At 47.3% G+C, this 25,089-nt stretch overlaps 1 protein-coding gene across 7 annotated transcripts in view; it reads right to left on the reverse strand.

Moving 5' to 3' along the window:
* MYLK (myosin light chain kinase) overlaps nucleotides 1-25,089 on the reverse strand; it is a 236,631-nt gene that overhangs the window by 18,750 nt on the left and 192,792 nt on the right. For all 7 annotated transcript variants that reach the window (XM_025052116.1, XM_015595959.2, XM_025052108.1 and 4 more), the window contains 8 exons: nucleotides 24,704-24,831; nucleotides 22,743-22,896; nucleotides 16,848-17,150; nucleotides 10,386-10,418; nucleotides 10,194-10,287; nucleotides 8,667-8,870; nucleotides 2,976-3,193; nucleotides 1,244-1,367 (listed from right to left, as the gene is read on the reverse strand). In XM_025052116.1, coding sequence (XP_024907884.1) covers nucleotides 1,244-1,367; nucleotides 2,976-3,193; nucleotides 8,667-8,870; nucleotides 10,194-10,287; nucleotides 10,386-10,418; nucleotides 16,848-17,150; nucleotides 22,743-22,896; nucleotides 24,704-24,831 — 1,258 coding nt within the window. The remainder of the gene's footprint in view (nucleotides 1-1,243; nucleotides 1,368-2,975; nucleotides 3,194-8,666; nucleotides 8,871-10,193; nucleotides 10,288-10,385; nucleotides 10,419-16,847; nucleotides 17,151-22,742; nucleotides 22,897-24,703; nucleotides 24,832-25,089) is intronic.

Here is a 25,089-nt window from a genome sequence, read left to right on the forward strand (position 1 = left end):
CGTGGGTCGAGGCCTTCTTCTCTGCTGCTCTGAGGAAGGCTGTTGTGGTAGGGGTGACACCAGGCAAGGCAGAGGATGACTCTCTGGGAGGCCACAGTGAGAGTAAAACTCCTGAATATGTAAAAAAGCCACACTGCACACAAAATCGCTCCACTTCTGCTAAAGCTTTTGTAACAGTGGTTCCCAAACCTGGCTGTACAGCAGAATTATCTAGAGCCATTTCTTATACTGGGGTCTGAAGACCCTAAGGGTCTAAGAAGGTATTTTTCTATGAAAATGCTTAATTTTTCCTTTTGCTTTAACAATAACAAAAAATCTTTTTTCAAAATGAATGCATGCATGTCTGCACCTTCTGGAGGCCATCCCTTAACTGTATGCTGCCACACAAGTTCAGGGGCTGCCTCTGAAGCCAGTGACTGTAGTCTGGGGCTTCAGAGATTAAACCAGCACGATCCCATCAAGAGGACGTGTTCTAGAGCTGGATATTCAGAGTTTGGTCCTTGGACCGGCACCACTGGCAATCTGGACCCTCTTAGAAACGTGGATTCTCAGGTCCCCCAGGTCTTCCGAATCAGACCCTGAAATCTAAGGAGAGGCCTAGGTGATGCATGCATATTACTGTTTGGGAAGCACTGGTCCAGGTTACTGGCCTTTCTTCTTTTTCTCCAGCATTAACTGAAATGACTTCATATTTTCCACCAGATGTCCCAGTTCTAATTACTGTGTGGCTTTCTGTTGTCTGCTGGCCTCGCTGAAGGCTCTATCATCAAAAGTACTTATTAATTGGTCCATATACTGGACTCAGAGATGAGGCTGGCAGTTGGGGTCCCTCTGCAATGAGGATGGGGTGCTGTCCTCTGAAGACAATGATGACACCCAGGTGAGATGTGCACCTGGTCTCTCTTCCTCCTCTACAGACCCACCTATACTAGTGAAGGTATATTATATGGTACCAGCCATATTCCCACTCTCCTGACCCAAGGCCCCAGGCTGGCCAGCATCGGGAATGGTGAGGGGCTCAGTATGCAGATCTTGGTGTGTGGAGCTAGATGCTCCTATAAGAGTGCGATGTGGGCTGCTGACCTCATGGGAGCACGAGGACAGGCTGTGGCTTAAGATGCCACCCTCCTAACTCTGCGGCGGGCTCCCCATCATGAGCCACCCTGGCCCCTTCAACGTCAGGGCGGCCTGGGGACCCTCCTGTAGGACTCTCCACCCCACCCCTGTGTACCCCAAGACTCACAGGATGTAGCAGATGACCCCGATGCTCCACATGTCCGTGGCATAGCCAATGGGCTCGTAGTTGATCACTTCAGGTGCTACAAACTCCGGGGTGCCAAAGAGGACCTTCAGAGACCCTGCATTCTCTGTAACCATAATAGAGAGGGATCAATCGCCAGAACATCCCGGGAACTGACCCATAAGCAAATGCCCTCGTCTGTGTACCCAGGAGGGACACAGAAAAGTACTGGCTCTAAGCTGCTCTCTCCTTGGAGAATGGTCCAGAGACACTTGTCTCCCTGCATCAATACACCAGTGACCCTGACAAAAAGTGAAATGGACAAACCACATACTCACCTCAAGTGTCTTCAGCAGGGTGGGGCGGGGGAGGAGAGGCTGTTAAAGCCCCTGCCCCTGAATGCTCTTTCCTGTATCTGTCTCTCTCATGAGTGCCCTGAGGCCCAGGCTGTGGCTTGTGCTTGGTAATAATCTCTAACTTTCAGGAAGGCCTATGAACCCTGCTGCTTGCTTCACAAAGACTTTTCTATTTAATATTCCCAACACTCTAAGAGGGAAGTATGACCCCCATGCTCCCGAGGAGGACAGGGAGGCCCAGGGAAGTGGAATGATTTATCCACCCGAGGTCAATGGCACCCTATTTGTTTAAACTGTTAGTGGTTCCTGTCCAAAGGCACACCAGCTGTGGCCCCCACACTGTGCCTTCAGCAGGTGAAGGCAGAGCAGGCACATTTGCCTAGCATCTAGGCACCCATCACCAGGCAAGTCACAGTCTGCGAGGACCTCACTCCCTCACCTTCCTCTTTATGACTCACATGGCCTTAACAAGGAGTGAGCATTCTGGGAGGAGATTTACCAGGTGGCATTAGCTTTTAGCAGGGCAGTAAAAGAAAGGTCAGCTTGTGCCAGCCCTCGGGCTCCTTGTTGACAGAGTCAAGGTCAGGAGGTGCAGGGGGAAGCTGTTTCTTCAATTCCTGAGATGTCAAAAGAGCTACAAAGGCAGGGTGAGTGTAGGCAGTGTGTGAAGCACTCACCCACCAAAATACCTCAGGGCTGAGTACAAAAGCCCTGACCACCTTTCATCATTATACTCCCACCCCAGTGCAGGAATAGCAGAGCTGCTTCAGAAGGCTGAACTGGGTCTGGGGTCCTTATTCCAGCCCTCGCACCTCCCCTGACAAGCGGTGAGACCCACTGGGCACAACTACTGTGAACCTCAGTTTCCTGGTTTATAAATTGGGTCTCATAAAATCTGCCCTGCCTACCTCACAGGGTTGCTGCGAGACTCAGATGAGAGAAAGAATGTGAAAGTGCTCTGGAAACTGTACGGTGTGATGCAAATGTAAGGAAGCACCATTTGCTGAAGGCACCAGCCCAAAAAACATAAGAAGGACAGACAATAAATAAACATGGATAGATATAGATAGCTGACACCTACATAGTGCTTACTATGCACAAGGCACTGCTCTTATTGTTTTACCTACATTAACTCATTTGGTCCCCTTAACAACTCTGTGAGGTGGGTACTACTATTATCCCATTTTATAGATAAGGAATTTGAGACTGAGTCACACAGCTAGTAAGTGGCAGGGGCAGGATGTGAACCTGAGCCATCTCCATGGGCTCTGATTTTAACTCCAATACTGTGCATTCTCTCTAATATCCAGTGTGTGAAACACAGCCATCGGTGTTGCCACTACATGTTGGTGACAAAAGGAGAGGTGGATTGGCCTTACCCAGCCTTCTGGCCAGACCGAAGTCGATGAGCTTGATCCTGGTGCCTGTCTTGTTGACGCACATGATGTTCTCGGGCTTGAGGTCCAGGTGGACGATGCCTTGCTTGTGGATGTATTCCACCCCCTCCGAGATCTGCTTCATGTACTTGATGCACTCTCGCTCTGTCAGCTCAAAGTCCTCGTCGATGATGCGCTCGAACAGCTCACCCCCTGACACGCTATAGGAACAGAATGGGGCAATGGTCAGACCACAGGATTATAGAGCCCAGGCTGGCAGGGAGTCTGGCTAATGGTGGGCTGGTGGTCGGAGAGACTGGGAAGAAAGCCCAGGATATGGGGGTGCTGGGCACTTTCTGCAGTTTCCTGAGTCTCAGGCCACTGCCCTGTTATGCTGGTCTTGGTCTTCCATTGTGCGAGGGCCTGGGCCTCCTGAATTCCTGCCTGGGGACTCTGCTGGCACCCACTAAGCTGTTGGGGATTTAGGGAAGCATCTAGGCTGGGCATTTTTAGAGATGGTCATGAACTGAGAGATCCAGACATGATCTCCTTAGCAAAAGGGTGACCGCCAGGCAGCCTTCTTTTCTCAAATGACTGTAGATGTGTAAGGGATCATTCTTGTACTCCAGCTGTGATTTTTGGTCATACAGAATCAAAGCTTAAAAATAATACTGATGGGAACAGAAAAGTATCTTCAATAATAAGCCTCAGCAAATTTGTTGGCTGTAACCCACTATAGCTGTGATCGATTTATAGCTGTGATCGTCTGGCTATAGTATTGGTTTACTCCTTCTAACCATAACTAACTTTTCTCATCTGCTCCCTTGTCCAGGCTGAAAATGTAGTACATCCTTCCTGCCTGGATAGACTTTGGATCCTGGCCATGTTATTTCTGGGGCCCATGGCAAGCATCCCCTGCTAAGGACTGCTCCAGAGGCTATAGCCCTTCAGTGCAAATGGACGGCCTCACTGCCTGAGTCTCATGGGTCCTCTCTGTTCCCTTGTCCCAGCTCTCTAACCCACGTTCCTTGCTCACTGCATCCAGACATCAGTAAGCGCTTTTCTACAATGGCCTGTAGGTCCATTGGCTGAACAAGGCTGGGTGGGCTTCATTTTGGGTCAGTCTTCTTCCAGGGGCCTTCCTCTTCTAAGGGGAGTCATCATAAGAAGGGAAACAGCTGAGTTTGAATCTTGTCACTACCTTTTACAAGCTTTGTGACCCTGGGAAATTTCTTAACCTTTCTGAGCTCCAGTTTCCTTATCTGTCCCTACCTCATAGAGCTGTTAGGAATAAAGGAAATTCTGTAAAACGTCATGCCTCAACAAAGTAGGTGTTCAGTACATATTATCATTTGACAACCTGAAGTGGGCCAAGTGGATCTTGTTATTGACCCTTGAGGGACAGACAGAGACACACCATGAAGCCTAGCACGTTACAGCCTCTGTCAGCCCCCATCAACACATGACAAACATTTTCACTTCTGAAAGGCCTGAACTGGGAAAGGTCAGCCTTAGCTAGTAGCGGCTGGGGGGCGCTGGAACCCATGCTTTAGAACCAACTGAGAAGATCTTTGGGCGGCCAGCAGGTGGCGCCCCTCTTCTCAAACCTTACCCAGGCTCCATGTCAATCTAATCCCCTTTCCTAGGTTACAGGGGATTCTTAACATCTGTGCCTCAGTTTCCTTACCTGTAAGATGCAGATAAAAACAGCATCACCTCACAGGGTTACTGTGAAGACTGAGTAAGTTAATATACCTAAAGTGTTTAGAAGAGTGCTTGGCACAAAATAAGTATTCAATAATGTTAATTATCTTTTTTTTTTTTTTTTTTTTTAAAAGAACCAGTCAGGGCTTTTGTTGAAAATACAGACTTCCATGCTTCGCTCCTGGAGGTTTTGATTTAGAAAATATTGGGAAGTATCTGAGGATTCATATTTTTAATAAGTACCCCAAGTCGTTTTTATGAGCAGGTAAGTTTGGGAAATACTGGCATACTCAATTACCACTCCTGGGAGGCCAGATGAAATGCATGTCCTCTGGGAAATCACTCCTGATTTTCCCGTACGAAATGAATGGTCTTTCCCTGGGTTTCCACAGCCTTGTCTCTGCACTTTTTGTATCAAGTCTGACTTGCCTTAAAGTTGTTTGTAAACATGTCTGGAAAAGGTCTGGCACATCTCTAGACCCTTATTTACACCTGGCCATACCTGGCACGGATAAGGTACAGCAAAATGTTTGCTTTTAAATTTAAAATATTCTGAAATAAGCAAGTAACTATCATTTGCAGTGCCCTTGGGAATGTCTGAGGAATGAGTAGTAGAAATTGGAGCCATGGAGATAATTATTGCTGCATTTCTAGAGGTAATCTGTTTAATATATGTTCAAATAGGTTCAAACCTATTCAAATATATTTAATATATTTTGAAACCGTTCCTGTGTTCCATTTTCTAGGATGAACGGGGTTACAAAAACAGGATTAATGGTACTACAGGTTTCTATTCAAAATGCTCAAGACTATGGGTGATAATTATTGGCTGGAAAGAGCCACCACCCACAGAGATGGGATAAGGCCAAGGGCCAAGACTGGGCCAGAGGAAATGTGTGCTTGATAAATTAACAGTGAGTGAGTGAGTGAGTAAATGAATATCTACTACCAAGGCTACCTAATCCAAAGGATCAAATTTATTTCCCCTTCAGGGAACTCAATACCAGATTCTCTAACTCCTTGTCTCATAGCGGCCAGATGGATGTTCTTTGGTAAATTTTGCCAATTGTAGTACGAAGGTGAGATGGGCCATGGATGACTCAGCCTATACTGCACACCTGCTCTAGCTTGTAGGATCTCAGCACCGCTTGGAATGTAGTAAGCACTTCCAAAGGACACGCCCAGACTCCAGGCCAGAAGCCTGGGAGAACCCTGGTCTCAGAGCAATGCTGCTATAGTGATGTGGGCTTGTCCTGTGATCAGAGGTCAGAAAGGCGGACGACACATTAATTTGATTTCTCACTGTATCTGAAGCAGCTGAACTGGAGGCAGAGACTCTGGAATATATTTTCATTTTTCTATATCACCAGGCATTGTTCTCTTAATCCCAGATTCTCCATCAAGTAAGGAGAATAGCGAACTGTACTGTCGAATGCCAATCTTTGCGCTCTCAGTTGCCAAGTCCATCTAAGCTGAAAGGGAACTACAGATCAAGTATGAATCTTCTCTGGCTGAGTTCCTATCAGGGGGGAAGCTCCTTATCCAAGAGCAGGCAAATCCTCTGGCATCTGTGCAGACTTGCCCCTGTCCTTGGGGGAAGCATGGGGATAGAGGGATGAAAGCCAGACCAGCTGAAGCCTTCTTATGTTTTCTCCCAACATTTTCCGTCTAGCTTGCCAACTCTCAGTTCCAAGCTAAGTATGGTATTCTGCCCACTGGTCATGCTGCCTGGCCTTACCCAGGCTGGGCTGCCTTCTGCCCCCTCCATACACTCCCTCATGAACTCGCTTAAGGTTTAACTTCTAAAGATAAGACATCTTCACATATCCCCACATGCCCACACTGCCTGGACCAAGCAACCTGTTCTAGGATAAATGGGAAAAGCTGCAGCTCACAGGACTACTGTGAGGGTGTAACAAGCGAGGCCACAGACACGGCCAAATGTCTCCTGGCAGTGGGGAGGTAAGTTTGAGTTTGGGGCTGAAAACAGTCTAAGGTATGAATGAGGATTTTCTTTGAAACTTTTCCAGTTCCACAGAATTTTAGTTTTAGGAACAAAAGGGAGTCTAATGCAAATACGTCTCTTCACTGGAAGGATTTAATAATTACAAAATCACCTCTCACAAGTAATAGAACCTGAGTAGTAGGATTTGTTCCACAATACCTAGTTGGGTGTTAAAATGCTCACAAAATAATCTGGAGTGGGAAAAAAGATCAGGGTACAGAAAAAGTCAATGCATCATACTACTAAGAATAACTCTCAATTACAGAGCACTGCGCCTGTCATACGTTACTCCATTTAATCCCCACATTATTCATGAGACAGTTTATATCCTTTTACAGATAATAAAATGAAGGGTTGGCATAGTTGAGTAACTTATTCAAGGTTGCACAACAAGTAAGTGGCAGAGTTGGGACTGAGGTGATGTTTATCAGACTCAAGTCTGTGCCATTAACCTCTACTGCCTTTCCTACAGAACATAAACTCAAAGGAACACATCAAAATGTTTTCACAGTGAGGGGAGAGGTTCACACTTCAAGCTTGGGGGCGCTTCACTGTCCTCCCCTTGCCTGGGAAAGAACACCAAGATGCAGATAGCATCCTTGCCAAAGGGCTGAATCCCTGAAGCTGGGGAGGAGCAATTCAAGGATGCTGCAAGCAACTGCACAATATCTCTCCAAATTTCAAATGCACATACCCTCTGATCTAACACTCCCACACTTCTGTGCACATCCTACAGATGTACACAGGCATGAATGAAAAGATGTATGGACAAGGTTACAGTGCTTGTTTGTAAAAGCGAAAGCCTGGAAACCATCCAACCTCCTATCAAAAGAAGATTGCTTGAGTATGTGGTGTATGTCCACAATGGTGTCCCATGGAACAGGGAGAATGAGGAGTCTCATTAGCTACTGATTCGTGACTGTGTCCCAGAAAAACTGTGGAACAAAAAGAAGCAATGTGTAGAATTGTATCAGTGAACTTCTTGTTAAAAGGGAGGAAACTATGAATATATGTATCATGTATGCTTGTATTTTCATAAATATGCTTTAGAAAGATGCGGACAAAATCAATAAAATTGGTTCCCAGTGGTGCTGGGGGTGGGGCAGAAACAGGGTAGATGGGGGACAGGGGTAGGAATGAGATTTTCATTGCATATTTTTTTTTTGATGTGATAATATCATATATTTAAAAAATTCAGATAAGTAAAGGAAAGAAACTTAAAAAATACAGACACTGTGGTGGGCATCTGGCTTACTGACACCATTATGTGCATTTGTATGTGTGTCCATGTGCATGAGCGTGTGTGTGTGTGTGTGTGTGTGTGTGTGTGTGTGTGCACGCCAGCAGTTCAGAGGTAAGAGAAGTGGAGGAATGTGACTAGAGGAAACAGTAGAAAAGGGAACCCTTGGCTGCGGGTCATCTGATCCACCTTTCTGTCTACGTACAACCCAACACAGAAAGCACTATTCTTTGGTGAGTGAAAAGTCAAGAGACTACAAACAAGCATGACAGGGCATACAGAGCACAGCAAGAGGGCAGGAGCAAAGGTTACATTCCTGTACTTTTAGCTCCCAGCCCTGGACCCCCTTCTCTTTCGCAAGCTAGTCAGGAAGTTGCTATGTTCCTTGCCTTCTATTCTAAAGGTACCTTTAGGTCAGAATGCCCCTGACTGAAGCCAAGGAGCCTAGGACTAGGATTGGCCCTTTCACAGGGAGGTGCGGGTGGAAAGGGGACAGAGGTCCTCAAAGATCTGCCTGTTTGTTATAGAAATGAGCAGGCGGCTGCAGCGGGCTGGAGGTCAGTGGGTCAGGTCCAGTTATGTGCACAAACCTGTTCTGAGTGGTCAGCACCTGGTCATGTGGGCTGGTGAGTGTCTTGCATGTCACCTCCCTGACTGCAGCGAGAGGCTAGGGTAGGACAGGGGAGAGACACACAAGGAGGCTGAGGCCCACAGTTCTTATGTTACAGGGCAGCAGGCCACTCACATCTCTAGGACCATGACGATATTGGCCTTATCTTCGAAGGCATCCACACACTGGACCAGCTTGGGGTGGTGAAGACAGTTCATGATGCTGATCTCCTGCCGGATATTCTCTTTCTCTTTTGCAGAATACGCCTTGAAGAATTTACCTGCCCAGATTTTTCCAGTTTTCTTTTCTACAAGTCGAAAAACCTGTCCAAATTTCCCACTGTAAAATTAAAAAAAAAAAAAAAGAGAGAGAGAGAGAGAGCAAGAGAGAGAGAAAAGGCAAATTTAGCCAAGCTTTCCAATAAATGGGGGTTGGCAAACAATGGCCTATGGGACAAATCTGGCCTGCCTGTCTTTATAAATAAAGTTTTATTGGAACACAGCCATGCCCATTTGTGTGCATATTGTCTATGGCTGCTTTTGTGCTTGACTGTGCAGAGCAGTAGTTGCAACATAGACTGTATGGCCCACAAAACCTAAAATATCCATTATTTGGCTTCTTACAGAAAACGTTTGCCAGCCCCTGCTCAAAATCAATGAAGTGCATTTTTAATAGTGTAAACCTATTCTCTCCCCATCACATATCAGCCTTAGCCTGTGCCTGTCCCTGCATCCCCACCCAGTTTCAGGACTGTCACCTACTTAGTGAGGCCTCAAGTATGGCTGATAGACTTCCCTCCCCTTCCCTGCAGAGGGACCCATGAGGTTGGGTTGAGAAAGTCCTCCCCAAACACAGAGAATGTCTGAATGCCACCTTCCTTCTTCGCCACTCTAAAGCACTGTCCCCTGGAGACAGCCCAGGAGGGCCCCTGCTTCCCACTGTGGGCACGCGGGGTTGTAGTGGTCCTCTTGACACAGCTCCCACTGATGGAGCAGACTCTTGGCACAGACTGTTAGGAAGTTGGTGTCCCTCACTGGGAATAAAAGCTGAGCCCCATTCTTTGTTCTTCCGCCTGCCATACTCCTCCAGGGATAGAGCGTTAGTGGGAGACAGGCAAGCTGGGGTGCTGCTGCTGGAGGGACAGCCTGGCTATGATGAGGGCTCAGGGTTGGGGTCCATACCCCAGGGAGGATCCAGAGGAAAGTGTGTACTGTTCATAAAGTGAGCAGTGATGGCCAGTTGTGCAATTCAAGAGTGGGTGCTTTACTGAAGCACTAAAGCTAGAATTGCTGAACAGTGAGCACTGATCAGGCTTGACTGCCTTCTGTGCATCAAAAGAAGTATCCTAAAGACAGTCTAATCCAGATTCAGTGCCCTAGGTTTAGTCCTGTGTAGAGAACTAAGGCACAGGAAGCACGTGCCCAAGCCTTTCACAGAGCTGGGCCAGCACAAAACCACACGAACAGCTCCTACATGAGCCCTGGGTAGGTGATGCTTTTGTGGGGTGCTGACAGAGTCAATCCCTCCTGATTTTGCAGGAATCTCAGTCTGGAGGGTTGACAGAACCCAGGAAAAGACAAGAAGATGAGGCATGGAATTCAACCATAGGACCTACACCACCCTCACACTGGGGGCCCGAAGGGTGCTTCCCACTCCACTTACGATCCTAGTCTCTCTTCGATGTCGTAGAAGTCAGACACCTTTTGTTCGGTATTGACTGTCACCGTTCGGTAATCGACCTCGGGCTCCTTTTCATCTGCAGGGTGGGGGTCGGGGTGGGTGTGAGCCATCAGATCCCTCGCTCACCCCCCTCCACCCCTCGAGCCCTCCTGAGGACAGGTGGCCAGCACTCACCATCATCTGATACCTCCACTTCATCCTTCGGCTCTGGGGGAGATAAGGAGGGCCAGAGAGGACACAGGTGATTAGTACTGAAGGACCATTGAGAGCAAAACTCAGCCTTATCAGGTACAAGACCACCAACCCCAGAGGTCTGGGCATCACCATGGGGTTGGTCAGTCCACATTACAACAGGGTCATGTGCACACTGGCAAATACTGGCATCCTCACCCCACCCAGTCCCACTTCTACCAGCTCCAATCTCTATTCCTTCCTCTCTAACACTGTGATCCCCTAGGCCAGGGGTCCCCAACATCTGGGCCGCAGACCAGTACTGGTCTGTGGCCTGTTAGCAACCAGGCTGCACAGCAAGAGGTGAGCGGCAGGCAAGTGAGCAAAGCTTCCTCTGTATTTGCAGCCGCTCCCCAGCGCTAGTATCACTTCCCCAGCTCCACCTCAGATCATCAGGCATTAGACTCTCATAGGAGCACTGGTCCCTGGTGCCAAAAAGGTTAGGGACAGTTGCCCTAGACCTACCCTTCTTCATATCTCTTCTAGTTCCTCTGACTTTCAGAACCTACACACAACTATGGCAGTCCCTTTCTGCTCTGGCTTGAAAGTCAGCAACTTATGATTGCTACTAGTGTCAAATCTACTTATCCATTTACTGAACATTTTTTACAGAATTCTAGTTATGTGCCGAGTATCTGGCCAGTTATTGTGGGTATACAAAACAAAATACACAAAGGCATAATCTCCTTCTTTCTTTGAGCTTATAACGTAGTTGGAGAGGCAAAAACACATATACTTGAAATACCCATGATAAGTGTTATATAATCAAACACACGATATCGCAGTACACAGTGCAGGAAGGTGACACAAAATTGGGAAATTATAAAGTTAGAGCAATTATTCTCAGAAGAAGTAGGTCCCGAGTTGTGACTTAAAGGAAATGAGGAACACAAATTGAGGTGGGTGATGTCACAATGCAACCAAAAGGTGTTTGTGAGGTATGGTGAAGAGGGACATAAGCAGCCCATGCTGGTTGCAACATGGATGTGTCAGGTGTGAGTGTGTGTGTGTGTGTGTGTGTGTGTGTTGTGTGTGTGTGGACACAAGTATGTGTGTGGCACAACACAGCCACATCAAAACTCCAGGCTTTCCTTTGCCTTGGCATAAGTTTGTCCCTGTAGGGCCACTTTGGCTTCTTGATCTTGGCTAAGTGCCTTTCCCTTTCTGGACCTCCTGCTGTTTCTTCATCTGTAAAAGGAAAGAGTTGTATTTCTAGGTAATTTCTGGGGTCCCTGGCTAGCACCCGATGCCATGCTTTGTAATGTGCTTTGTGCCCCTCAGCCGTGATGTGGGCTGTGTTCTGGCTGACAGATGGAACCGAGGGAGGTTTGCCGAGGAGACAGACAAAGAGAAGTTAGAGAGGGAGTACAAGGAGTTAAAAGGTGTAAATGTGTGCGTGTGTGCATGTGTGCGTGTGTGTGTGTGTGTGTGTGTGTGTGTGTGTGTAAACAAGCCTTGGGGAAAAGGATGTGATTTGCTGAAGCTCCCAGCAGAATAGGACTGAAGAAAGGAAGGGAACAGCACAGGGATGATCTCCTAGGAGGAAGACAGAATGGACAGGGTGGAAGGATTACCGGACACTGCCAAGTCAGGAGAGGTTGTGTGTGGGTGTGCGGAGCTTTGCAAGCTGCATGTCTGTGATGGAGAAGGTGCATCTGGGAACTACAGACAGTGAGCTTCTCTCTTAGGCCGAGGGCAGAACGAACTACTAAAACCCAAGCAAGCAATCTGAGAAAAAGTAACACAGTTCCTTATACAAGGTAAGTACCCCTGGCTGAACAGAGTTTTGAAGGAGTTTATAAGCATTTGATCAGGAGCAAGAAAGGCTGTGATTTGTTTAGAATTCTTAAAATGCCATTGATGCTTAGTTTAGAAAACTAAACATGAGTGGGAGGAATATTTTGTCACAGAAAGGAAAATGCTATGGAAAAATTAAAAAGGATCAGATAGACAGGACTCTCAGATTCGTGGAGGGGTTTCATAGATATTGCCGGGACATGAGCCTAACTGATCAAGTCTTCTAAATCACCTATCTGGAATTGAGAGTGACATTGTCAAATCCATAGATGACCAGAATGTACCTGAGAGGCAGGAATGGAGGAGTCATGTGTTCAGGGAGAATTTAATCATTCAGCCCTTCATGTATCTAGTCAGAAGCCAAGCATGGGAGCCCAGTTCCTCAACCCACTGCTCTAGCCAACAGCATGCCGTCATGGGGTAAATGTGCACTGGCCACAAACAGGTGGTATCACTCTGCTCGTGGTAGAGCTTGGGGCCATCTGCTCCTGGAACTCTAGCTGTTGACTTAGAAAGTCAAGATGGAGCTAGAGGAGGTGAATGCAGGGCCACTGAAAGGAAGAGCTGCCATGAGAGGATGATCAGAAAAGGCTAGGCCTCTCTGGTTGGGAAAGAAGTCTAAAGCAGACAAGATAAAAAGAAAATCACAATTGCCAAGGGTGATATTAGGGTTACGGACTTTTATCAGCTAATGAATACTGTAACTTAAGAGAACAATTTAGTGTTGCCTCACGTAGGAGGAAGGCTGTAGGCATATGGAACTCATATCTCAAGAGGTATCATGAGAACAATAAATAGGTTCAACAGATGTTAGTTCAACAGTGGTATTTCAAACTGGGCTTTAAAGGAAGCAAGAGATTCAAATTAATTCATCAATCATTAATTTAGCACTGGTGAATGGCACTCACTGAACTAGGCCTTAGACACAAAATAACAATAATAATAATAATAAGATTTTATTGTTAGGGAGGCTCCTGACCTGTGGTGCCCCTATCTGAGACAGGTGTTTGACCTGCTGAGGCATCCCTTGTCTTCTTGTTCCTGTGCCAGATTGCTGGTGTGGGATGAGCAGCAGGACGAGAAAGAGAAGGCAGGCTTTTTTGGCCTGGCATCTTCACGAGAAACTACCTGTACTTTCTTAGTGGAGTAGCGGCAGCGCTGTGAGCCATGAGGGTGACCTGCCACCAGGGGGCATTCCCCAGTTCGCCCTGAAGAGAGCAGAAGTTGTAGAACTGGCCTCTCCCTCACTCACCGCTTAGAAACCAAAGAGCTAACCTTCTTGCCCTCATCGCAAACACCGCACCTGCCCCTCACCTCCTGCCTCTCTCCTTGGCAATCAAGACACAGAATGCTTTCTTGATACTCTGATCGTGGGGACCTAGATCATTCTCAGGGAATTCACACCCCTCTTTCTGGCTCACTGGTACACTGGAACCTTTCGTCTGTGTGAAGCTCAGGCCAAGGCTCCAGGCTGAGACGGTTCCCTTTCTTCTTTTTCTTCTCGTCCTGCCTCCATTCTATTTGGGGAGGAGCAAAGGAAGAGTTGGGGAAAGACCACAGTTCAATTAGCCAAGCTCTTCGAGCGTAAAGGGCTGTAGTAATGAGAGAGGTAATCGCTGTGTTTCCATCTCTCCACTGAGGAAGGAGCTAAATTGCAGTAGGAGGGACTTCAACAAAACATTAAAAAAAAAATCTTCTATTCAGAAAGAGCTATGAGATCCAAGAGTTAAGTGGAAGAACTATTTGGACGATGGTTCTGAGATATTTATGCAGAAAGATGAGTCTCATTGCCCTGGACTGAGCTTTCAAGACCCTCACACTGCATACCTTTCTAGTCAGCCTGGGACAAAGAGCTGTCACTTTGAGGCCGAAGGCTGTTTTATCCCCATCGGGCACTAGAGGGCATCCAGCACCAGAGAGGGCCTCTGCGGGCCTGCTCAGCTGTAGCCTAGGGCAGGGTGAGCGGCTCATCTCCCGCCCTTTGGCCTTTTGGGCTCTGCTCTAACTGCCCTTGGGTTGCAAGGAAGTTCCAACTCTGCAAGAAGCCTTTATCACAGCTGTTCATTAACAACTATTACACACTAGAACAAATTAGGATCAGGAGCAAGGGCAGAGTGGGTTTAAGAGTTAGGGCTGAGTAGGGCAGGAGCAGTGATCCAGACCTGCCTGGGATGAGAGAGGGCACTTGTGTTGAGGCAGGGGCTCTGTTTACTCAGTTTGGGGAAGACAGGGAAGGGAACTGCTGAGTTAGGGGTCCTAGTCAGAGGGGTAGCTCTGGCAAAAGGTGCCAACAGGGGTGAGAGGTCAGGATTAAACAACACTAATGTCGCAAAAGCAGAAAGAGGCAGGAGGGGCAGTGGTGGCAGCGGGGAAGGTGACAGTTAACAGTAGCTGGGCTTCAGTGGAGGTTCACTGGCACTGCCTCTTTGATGACCACTCTATCCCACTGGGCTCCACAGGAATGACCTGTCATAACCACTTAGGCCATCCCAGCCCTACACGTGCACACACGTGCACATGCACACCTCACTCCTTTGAGAGCCGTTTCCCTTTCCAGGCAGAGAGAGATGACCTGCCCAAGTTATAACCAAAAAGCATCTGGGCAGTCCACAGAAGGATTCGCTTGGAACCTTCAACCCCTACCCCCACCCTTTCACTGCCCCTCCATCTTCTGACTCTCAGGCCTAAAGTTGGCCAACTGTTCTGCCTCTCCCCCTCTTCTTCCTGGGATAATCCCTGGGTTGGGGGCAGCTTCCAGCCTGGAAGCCCTGGATGGCCTGGACCCCTCCTCAATATTTCCTTTTGTCTGCTCCCAGCTAGGAGGGGTTCCAGGAGCAGTTTGGGGACCACAGAGGGGGTTCAGCTGGTCACAGGAAAGAAGGGAGAGGACACCTGCTTGGAACCTACAGGTCACAGGAAAGAAGGGAGAGGACACCTGCTTGGAACTTTGGCCTCCTGGGAGCCACACCTTACGGCTCCAGTGGCCTCCGTCCTCTGCATGGGGTCCATCAGACTCTACAGCTTCCTGGTTTACACCATAAAGGACCTGGAAGCTTTCTATTCCAGCTAATGAACACCTGACTGCAACATGTTCTCTTTTCCTGTCACTTTTCCAACAGGTGGGAAGTCTTCTTCTTGAAAGTAATCTGCTAAAAACAAGCAGACTGGACCTTGGTTTCCTCTCCTGGTACCCCCACTCTAACGTTCCTGCTCCCTACTCTGCTCATTTCAAAGGGGAGTGTCAAAGGGCAGCAGATACCTCTTGAGGCTTTAGTTTATGCCCTTACTTACCGTCCCTCTCCTGGACTATATTGCAGAGGCTGGTGTCTCACTGACTCCAACCTCATTCCCCTCCTCCACTCTAGGGCTCCTCGAACTTTCATACACATACAAATCTGTGTGGGGTGGGCGTAGGGAGAGGTGGGGTGGATGATGTTAAAATGAAGGTTCAGAAGGGAGTAGGGGCATTTGGGGCGGGGGCTGAGAGTCTGTGTTTCTAACTCCCAGGATCCCAAGACTTCTGATCCAGACCATACTTAGGGGAGCAAAGTTCTACTCTTCCTCTAATTCACTTTCTAAAAAACTAGACTTGTGGTCGTGATCATTTTGTAGCACATACAGATGTTGAATTATAATGCTGTACACCTGAAACTTACATAAGAATAATTTTAAAAAACATCTAATCCAAAAAAAGGTGATATTTCAAAAGTCTTAAGTCTTAGGAACACGTGGGTCTGTCTATGGCTAGAGTCTGTATGGCACTTCAAATAAATATTAGGTTGCATTAAAAAAAAAAAGATCTAATCACATCAACCCCCTGCCTGAAGATCTTTGATGAACTTCACAATTTTACCTAAACTGCCCTTTCAGCGTTGCTTCCTCCTGTTCTGTCTCACACAGCATCTGCCCTGGCCACACACAAGCTTCTCAAAAAGCCATGCATTTCCATCACTCTGTACCTTTGCTCACGCTGTTTCCTCTGTGAGGAATGCCTCTCCTCATCTTCCCTGCCTCATGGAAGCCCATTCATTTCCCAAGACTCAGGGTAAGTGTCACCTCCTCTAGGCAGCCTTCCTCAACCTCTATGGCAAAATGACTCAGGCTTCCTGCTGTGTCTCCTTTGCAGATTGTTTATACTGCTAGAATGGGATGTAGCTTGTCTCATTATAGCTAGCTAGCTATACAGCTGTCTCCTTAAATTTTAAGCTCCTTGTCTCATCTGTATTTGTGTTCCAAGAACCTGACACTGAGTAGACGCTCACATTTGAGTGCAAGAGAAGGAGGGAGGAGGGTGGAGGACGGAGGAGGGACATTGAAACTTTTAGGTCTGAGCTTCTTCCTGCCAGGGCTCTGTTCCCGATTAGCACACTGTCACCCCCTGGTGGCAGTGTACCAAAATTATTGGTTCAATGTTTTTTGAAAGGTCATATGTACTTTTAAAGTATGGATCAACACCACTACCTGGGAAATCAAGATTCCAAAAGATGCTGCCAGTCATCATCGATGACATCCCAGTTCCTCTGTACCCTTCTCAGTACGGGTTTCTACCTACATAAGGTAAGTCATGCACATTTACTTCAAGCCAGTGATGCAGCGAAGGCAGCTTACCTTCAGGTTTCTCTCCCACCGCTGTGAGTTCAGACTCCTGGCTCGGCTCACTGGTTCCGTACACATTGATCGCACACACACGGAATTTATACTCTCGGTCAGGCAGCAGGTCCTGGACGTTAAATGAGGTGCTGCGGCATGTGGCTAGTTCCTTCCACATCTTGTCCACTGAGTCCCAGATCTCGACGCTGTAGGATTGTACGGCGCTGCCCCCATCATACGAGGAGCCGTACCAGGACAGGGTGAGTGAGGAGCTCCGGATATCAGAGGCACAAGGCGTGCCGGCTGGGGGGTCTGGCTTGTCTGGGGATAGAGAAGCACAGTATCACTCAACTCTTCAGAATTGCAGGGAAAGAAAGTTTTTGAATTAGCTCTGTTGTTGGGGTGAAGCCTAGAAAACCCAAGCTGGCATCCCCGGTCCCGGCTCTGGTTCCCTCTTCTACAGTCACACACGTATGCACAAACCCACCTATACGGAAAGCCCCACGAATGCCTATTTGCTCAGAGAAAACTCTTTCTTTGGCTAGTTTTCCAGTCTGCAAGTCATGATTTCCTGTACTTTGCCTAAGTCATAAACATATTTCTTAGAGTAAACAGATCTAGGAAGCTGCCCAGAAGGCGTGGACTGCTTCCCATCAGAAATGTGTTTTGAGAGAGAGTTCTGTGTGTGTGTGTATGTCCTTCAGCCCCTGCACCAGTGACCTGTCATGTAACTAGGGGTCAGACTCCACTTTCTCTGGGACTTGGGAAACGCCTGCTCCCCCGAGAGGCAGTACAGTACAGTGAGCTCTGAAGTCAGAAAGATCCAGGTTTGAACACGGCTCTGACTCCATTTACTATCTGTTACTGTGTCTCAGTTTCCTCATTTATAAAATGAGGATAATAATAGCACTTAGATCCCAAGGTGGTTATGAGAAGTTTTTAGAAAAGTGGCTGACTTGATACCATTACTGTCATTATTATTGCAGGAATTTATTCCTGACTTTAAAATATACAAAAAATTACTCCTACCTTACCTCTTTTATCCTCACAGGACTGGTATAAAATGTGGTAAAGAATTTCAAAGCGAACCACAGTAGCAAATCACACTACCCCTGACTAAGGGCAGGGAAATGAGCTGAGGACCCATGAGGTGGCCCCTTTGGCTGGCTGCCTTCCTATGCAGACCAGTAATGCTAAGAATCTGTAATGCTGCCAACTTCAAAGCAAATCACGGCAGCCAATACTTTAATGAGGTTCTTGAGTTTCGCTGATTTTGATAGTTGCTCGTTCTATTTTTCAGATTTAGTTTCTGCAGGTGGTTGGTTTTGTTACAGATATCGATGTTCGCTAACCCTTCACCACCCCCCACCAAGGCAGTTTGAGGTACAGAGCTCCCTCAACTAGCAATTAAAACCATGCTTTTATGTTGCGTGAATTTATAAGCTATGTGAACTCTAGTGAATGCCTTAACTGCCAAGACTAATTCGTTTGTCCTTTTCATTTGGAAAAATGGTGCTAATATGTATCTACCTTTCAAGGGTTTTGCAAAGCATCAAGAAAACAAACCCAGGTAACTACTTGACTTCCAGCAAGGCAGAAAGGCCAAAGCGAGTTTCTGCAAATGACCCTGTGCATATGGGGAAGAAATAAACTTTCTGCCTCTGTGTGTGTGTGTGTGTGTGTGTGTGTATAAACATATACGTACATTATGTATACATATTCATTCTCTCCCTCCAAGCCCTGCTGCTTCTACATTCCTACCAAGAGCACACTGCCCAGAAACCACCCTTCTCCTGCACCCCAAGCCTGGACCTCACCCAGAGTGATTCTGGGGTTGTGACAGAGCCACTTTCTACAGTCACTCTGGAGGCCTCCTGTGATGGAACCACTTTCACTGATTGTTTAATATGTTCTCTTAGGAAAACTGTTTGTTCTGAAAGATACATTGGTCTTTTGAGAAATATTTCTGGCATTGGCTAAGATGTTTATTACTCTAAACTCTCTTAGAGGCAAGTGGTACAACTCCTCTAAAGACCCAGCTCAGGAAGTAAAAAAGCCTAAAGAGGTATGAAAGACAGACTCATTACTTCCCCTGCAGAAAAATGCCTGGAAAACATCTGACTGGACGCATTTAGAGTTATGTGGATTTACATAATTAATGCAGTACACTCCACTTCTGCTTTGCTCAAGAAAATAAAACTTTGAGAAATGGGTATTGCAGAAGAGTTACTATTTGTACCCTACCCTGTTCCAGATGTCTCTTGGCTGAAAGAGGGAGAACTGACATATGACACGTTACCCACTGCGGTACAAGAGAAGATGCAAAATTTGGAGAGCGGGGCTTTAATTACAAGTGAAATTTCAATGCTTTCAATGAATTTGAATTAAGGAGTTCAGAAAAGACGCAAGTCTGAACTGGTAAGAGACTGGTAAGTACCTCCACTTACACCTGTCCTCAGGACCATGGGCTGTGTCTGATGCTTTGTGTTCTTTCCAACCTGCAGAGCCCCATACAGAGGTGGAACTAGCCAGGGATGAAAATGCTCAGAACAGAGTGCCTGTGAGCCTGCCACTCATGCTGAAGACACAGCTGAACTCGATCTGGGAGGGAGACCTGGGGCATGGCCTGGTAAAAGGGAAGTGGGCTCAGTGTCTAGGGCCCCGAGCTCCACGCTTCCTGAGAATTCTCCCATGGCTCCCGGGAGACCTGACTAATGGAATGGGAAGTGCTGAGTCCAAGACAAGGGTGTCCAATGGCACCAGCTCCAGGATTTTCTGTTCAGCGATTGTTCATACTCCTGAGAAAATGGAGACCCTCATGGCTAATGATTGTCAGAGTAACCTCCCTGGCAGTCTCAGCATGCCTGTGTGTTTGAAGTTGATCTGTGGCTGTGCCTAACCCTGCACAGACCTCTCTTCACTGGCACCTAAGCAGCCACCTGCATCTTTTATAGAATGGCAGGGGACTACAAGGGCTCCTAGGGTTGTCTTGCTGGATAATCCAGGCCCTCAGAGGCTAAGTAAGGTACTTTGCTTACAAAGAACACTGAGCTAGCCAGTGACAGAGCCAAAAGGAGACTCCAAACAACCTTCAGATTCTTGTTCCAGGAGCCTGTTATTTTCCAGGCTATCAGGTGGAATAAGATCAAGAACGCATCTTGCTTAAACCCGAGCCAAGCATTATGAAGGGAAATCTTCTGCCCTTAAATATCTTGCGAGTCCCAGGCTCAAATAGTATTTGAGTATTTTGGGTCCTTTCTAATTTGTTTTTCTCCTTTAAAGATAGGCAGTGACCTGTTTTTCTCATGCTGGACAGGTTATAGGAAGGACTTTATCTGGTACTTGACCGCTCTCTCCTGCCTGAGCAGCCACCACACCCCTCTGAGGCCGTGGACAGAGGTGCAGGCAGAGGCCGCCTGAGCATCACAAATTCCTGCACTGCCTTAACATATAATAATCATAAGCATTTAAAACGGTGAAACACCACTTATTTAAATTAATTGAGGGAATGGCAGGTTTTTATTATCACTTAAAAATAGGAGTCAGACTATCTGAAGAGAAAGTGGTACTTTAAAGAACACATAAGAAAAGTTTACTGCTAATAAGTAGTGTTAAATCGGCCTTATTTAGCTGGCCAGTAAATGGATGCTTCCAAAGTGCTTGAAAACCATCCAGGTCAAACAATTCCTGTTTAATCTCATTTGCATTTTACATCTAGTTAATCAACCCTGATCAGATAACATACAGATGTCCTTAGAGACACGCACAGGTAAATCTGGGCTTAATCCAGGTTTACTTCGGACTGATTCTAAATCCACGGGCTCTGAATGAATGTGGCTTTGCTGTTTCCATCAATGCAAGTCCTCATTTTATTGAGCAATTCTATTCTTAGCTCAATGAGGGGGAGGCAGACAGAAAGCCCGTTCCCCTCCATTCCATTCCCCTCCCAGGACGGCATTTAACATGCTGCTCCTGCCAGCTGGCAGGCAGCCACGCCAATGGCCCTGTCAGTACTGGCCAAAGAGAATAAGAAACTACACCATAAAAGGCCAGAACTGCAGCTTGTGCCGTTGTGATGGGGGAGGGGAGTGTGTGGCACCAAGTGGAGCCAGCCCGAGTGGGGGCAGGGGGCACTGGTCACGGAAAAGCAGTTCGAAGGAACTGACCTCAAAGTTCCCCAGGCAGGGGCAGATGAGAGAGAACACCAAGGAAAATTGGAAACCAATCTTTGCTGATGGGTGAGGGTGGGGGCCAGGTCTAAATGTAAAAGCAGACGAGATCACTAGTACTAATCCTTCAACCCCCCAAATGTTCCTGACTCCACGGGGGAAACTATTAAAATAAGCAACCAGAGTCACTAAGGAGAGAAAGAGTGATAAAGGGGTCCCTTCTGTCTTTTATAGATGAGAAATCTATTCCCTGATGCTTTGATACATTGACTTCCCAGACTTAAAATGCATGACCTAAGGAAACAAAACAAAGATCAGATCAATAACCACCAAAGGCTTTCGCATGTACAATGGTTGAAGGCCCACAAATGCACAAGGATGTGGCCTATTATTCATCAGTCTTCTCTGTCATCTGCTGTTCCTTTTCTGTCCTGAGCACCTGCCACATGGGTGGTGGTGGTGGTGGGGTGGTGGGGTGGTAGGCAAAGAGCTGAGCATGACTGACAGTGGGAGACCAGTGAGAAAGCTGGATATTTTAGGAAAGAGTTGACAATGGCATAAACAACACAGTGACTGGGATGGAGAAGAAAAAGTGAACTTGAGAATTAGCCTGGAGACAGACTCAACTCAATGCTGGGATGTAGGAGATAAGGACAAAGGAGTGGGTTGAGGATTAGGAGGTCATGGTGACCTCAGAAAGGTAGTCCCAGAAGGCTACTGGGGTGTGGAGGGGAGGCTGCAGGGAGCTGAAGAGAAAGCGAGAAAGCAAAATCAGAGCAGAGAGCATCCCCCTTCAGAGGGTTTGGCTGTGGAGAGAGAACAGGAGAAAGATGGTAGGATGGCTAGAGGAAGACAAGATGTTGCAGGAGTTATGCACGCCGGTATGTTTGGCTAAGATGGGAGAGCTCTGGCAGTATTTATGGGAGAAGCAGAGGAGCTGGAGAAAAGAGAGAAGGAGAGTGGTGGAGCCCCCAAGAGCCTTGGATCCGGAGTGCAGGAGAAAGAAGTAGCCTCAGGGAGAGAAAGGTGGGCTATACCCAGAGCCTGGAGTCATCCTGAGAACAGACCTAGAGATGCCTGTAGGTGTGAGGCCATGACATTGAGCAAGGTCATGCCTGATGCCTCCTAATTCTCAGAGAATAGCTAGAGGCCAAAGTCTGCAGGGTCATATGCTATCACAGAGAGGGGGAGAGGGCAATGACCAGCACTGATACCCTGGCCAAGTCTTGACTTTGGCAGAGTCCAGATTAAGTCTGAGGGTTGATGTGATCTTCCTGAAATGCACCCCCAAATCAGGGGTAGGAGCAGCGAATTCGGAAAGAAGCATTGATTTAAGGTGAAGATTTGCAAGGCGACTCAGATGGGGTTAGGTGGTGGACCAGAGGAGGAGCGGGGTTACAGGTGCTAGCAAGAGAGGGCCTGGCATCGTGGAGCTCAGGGTCTCCAAAGGGTAGAAAGAAAGAGAAGCCGCAAGGGGATTCCCAGGAAAAGGAAAACGCTGTGTGTGTGTGTGTGTGTGTGTGTGTGTGTGTAGGGGCTGAAGTTCTCAGGGAGCATGAAGCACAGTAACAGCATAAGAGCAAGAAGAGAGAAATAAAATAGGAAAATTGGAGGCTGTGGGCAGAGACAATGGGTGCTGAAGGAGTAGGTCCCCCAGGAGATGGGATCCTGTGGTCCACCACGCTGTCTGGGGGCTGCCTACCTTCCTATCCCTGACTTCCAGGCCACCCACCCTCAGACTCACCGACCACAGTGAGGTTGACCTGAGCCTGCCTGCTGCCCAGCTTGTTCTCCACCAGCAGTGTGTAGCAGCCACAGTGCTCCTGGCGTGCGGCCAGGATGGTGAGCTTGCTGCCGCTCTCGCTGTTCTCCACCTTGATGTGCTCGCTCTCCTGGATCTGCGGCAGAGTGGGCAGGTGCTGGAGATGTGGGCCAGGAAAGGAAGGGAGCTCCGAACCCCACTCCCCATTCCCTGGGGGATGCAGCTGTGCCAGCTGTGTGGTTTTGTGTGGACTCTGGGCTTCCCCCAAGGCCCCTCTCTCCTGTATCCAGAGCCAAGCCTCCCTGGCGGTCCAGACCTGAGGCTAGCAGGAAGGTGCTGAGCAGCGTTTGGGGAATGAACTCTGAAGTCGCTGCTCCTCTGGAGTTCAGGAGCATCCCAGTCCCCCTCCACCACTCTGGGATGGGGTGGGAGAACACATCTGAGCAAAGTCACTTACAAAGCCCACCCTGGCAGGTTCTGACCTCTCTGTGCTATCGAAACCACTAGTCCCTGTGGCTATTTAAAATTAAGCGGAAACAACCCAAACATCCATCAACTAATGAATGGATAAATAAAATGTGGTATATCTAGACAGTGAAATATTATTTGGCCATAAGAAAGAATGAAGTACTAATTCATGCTACAACATAGATAAGCCCTGAAAGCATAATGCTAAGTAAAATAAGCCAGCACATAAGAAAACACATTATATGATTCCATTTGTATGAAATGCCTGAAATAGGCGAATCCATAGAGACAGTAGGTTACTGGTTGCCAGGTCAGGGGTTTCTTTTTGGGGTGATGATAATGTTCTGGAATTAGATCATTGTTATGGTCACACATCCTTGTGAATATACGAAAAACCACTTTAAAAGGGTGAATTTTATTGTGCGTGAATTATATCAACAAAGCTATTATAACAATTTTTAATTGCTTAAAATTTAAAATTCAGTTCCTCAGTTACACTAGTCACACTTTAAGTGCTCAATAGCCACATATGGCTAGAAGCTACATATTGGGTAACAGATAGAGAATGTTCCCATCACTAGAGAAAGTTCTGTCGGACAGACGGGGCATAAACGTCCCTGAAAAGGGATGAGGTTCCACCTTATTGCAGACAACACCGACCTAAACATAGCCCAGGGCAAACACGCTTTGGGATGATTAAGGCCAATTTCTCTTCTTCATCATTTGAGACCAACCCTCCTTTCCTTCCTGGTACTGGCCTCCCACCTCTGGGCCTTAGGACAACTGGAATGGTTTGGAAACAGAGCAACAGAGGGTTTGGAAGAAATCACACCTTCTATACAGTTTCCGATCCAGCACCAGCTCACTGTTCTTTGGCCTCTGCTGCTCATGCACATGGGTACACACTGCCAATATGGGATCCCCAAGTTTCTTTAAAAGCTGGTTGTTCAGAAATTTGAACACTCTCCCATAGGACTATTATTATAAGTGGTAGCTTGACTTCTGGACCAGTAAGCCAAAATTCTACCTAACAAACGATTTATTGATCCAAATACTCAGATCTACTTTTATCCCCTCAGCATGTAGTAAGTTCAGGTTCAGTGGGCAGGCACAAAATCACAGAAAACTCAGACTCTGAGAGGTCAATTAGGTTACTGGTTCTATTTTCCTGACGCTGAGTAGAGTTCTAGACTGAGATATCAAAATTTGGTGGGCGTCGTGGGTGGTTTCTATTTTTTTCCTTCATATTTTTTCCATTATACAAATTGTCTACAAAGTAGGCATTATTAGCAGATTCAGAGGAAAAGGTTATTAAGAACTTGGATTGGCTGGGGGGTGGTGACGAGTGGGTGAGGTCTCTCCCATTTCTAAGGCTCCTGCAATAAAGAGCGATGCTGTCTCCATTACAGCATTTCTCATTCTTTGGCCCAGGGGCTGTGTGCGTCGTTCTCAGGCCACTCCCCTCCGTTACTGACCTGCTTTCGGAACTTCATCCAGGTGCAGGTGATGGGCTGGGTGCCTGCCACTTTACTGAACAGCTCCACAGACTCTCCTGCGCGCACCTTTTGGTCCTCAGGAAACTGGATGATCTGAGGGGGCATGGCTGGATGAGGACAGGTGAGAAAGTAAGTGAGGAGGAAGGAGCCTCAAACATTCTGATGTCATTTGACGCTGCTGTCCACATTGGTCTCTTGCTCCTGCCTCACCTTCTGGAACCTTCAGGGTAAGAGTGAGGGCACTGATTACTGCTTCACAACATCTGAGCTGATAGACTTGCTAGGTTTGTTCATCTCTTTATTCTAATTTCCTCAGAAGTGACCCATGCCATTTACATGGCACAGTTTTCCATTTGTTGGCTTCT

The sequence above is a fragment of the Pteropus alecto genome, unplaced genomic scaffold, assembly GCF_000325575.1.
Source record: "Pteropus alecto unplaced genomic scaffold, ASM32557v1 scaffold251, whole genome shotgun sequence".
In the NCBI taxonomy this organism is placed as follows: domain Eukaryota; kingdom Metazoa; phylum Chordata; class Mammalia; order Chiroptera; family Pteropodidae; genus Pteropus; species Pteropus alecto.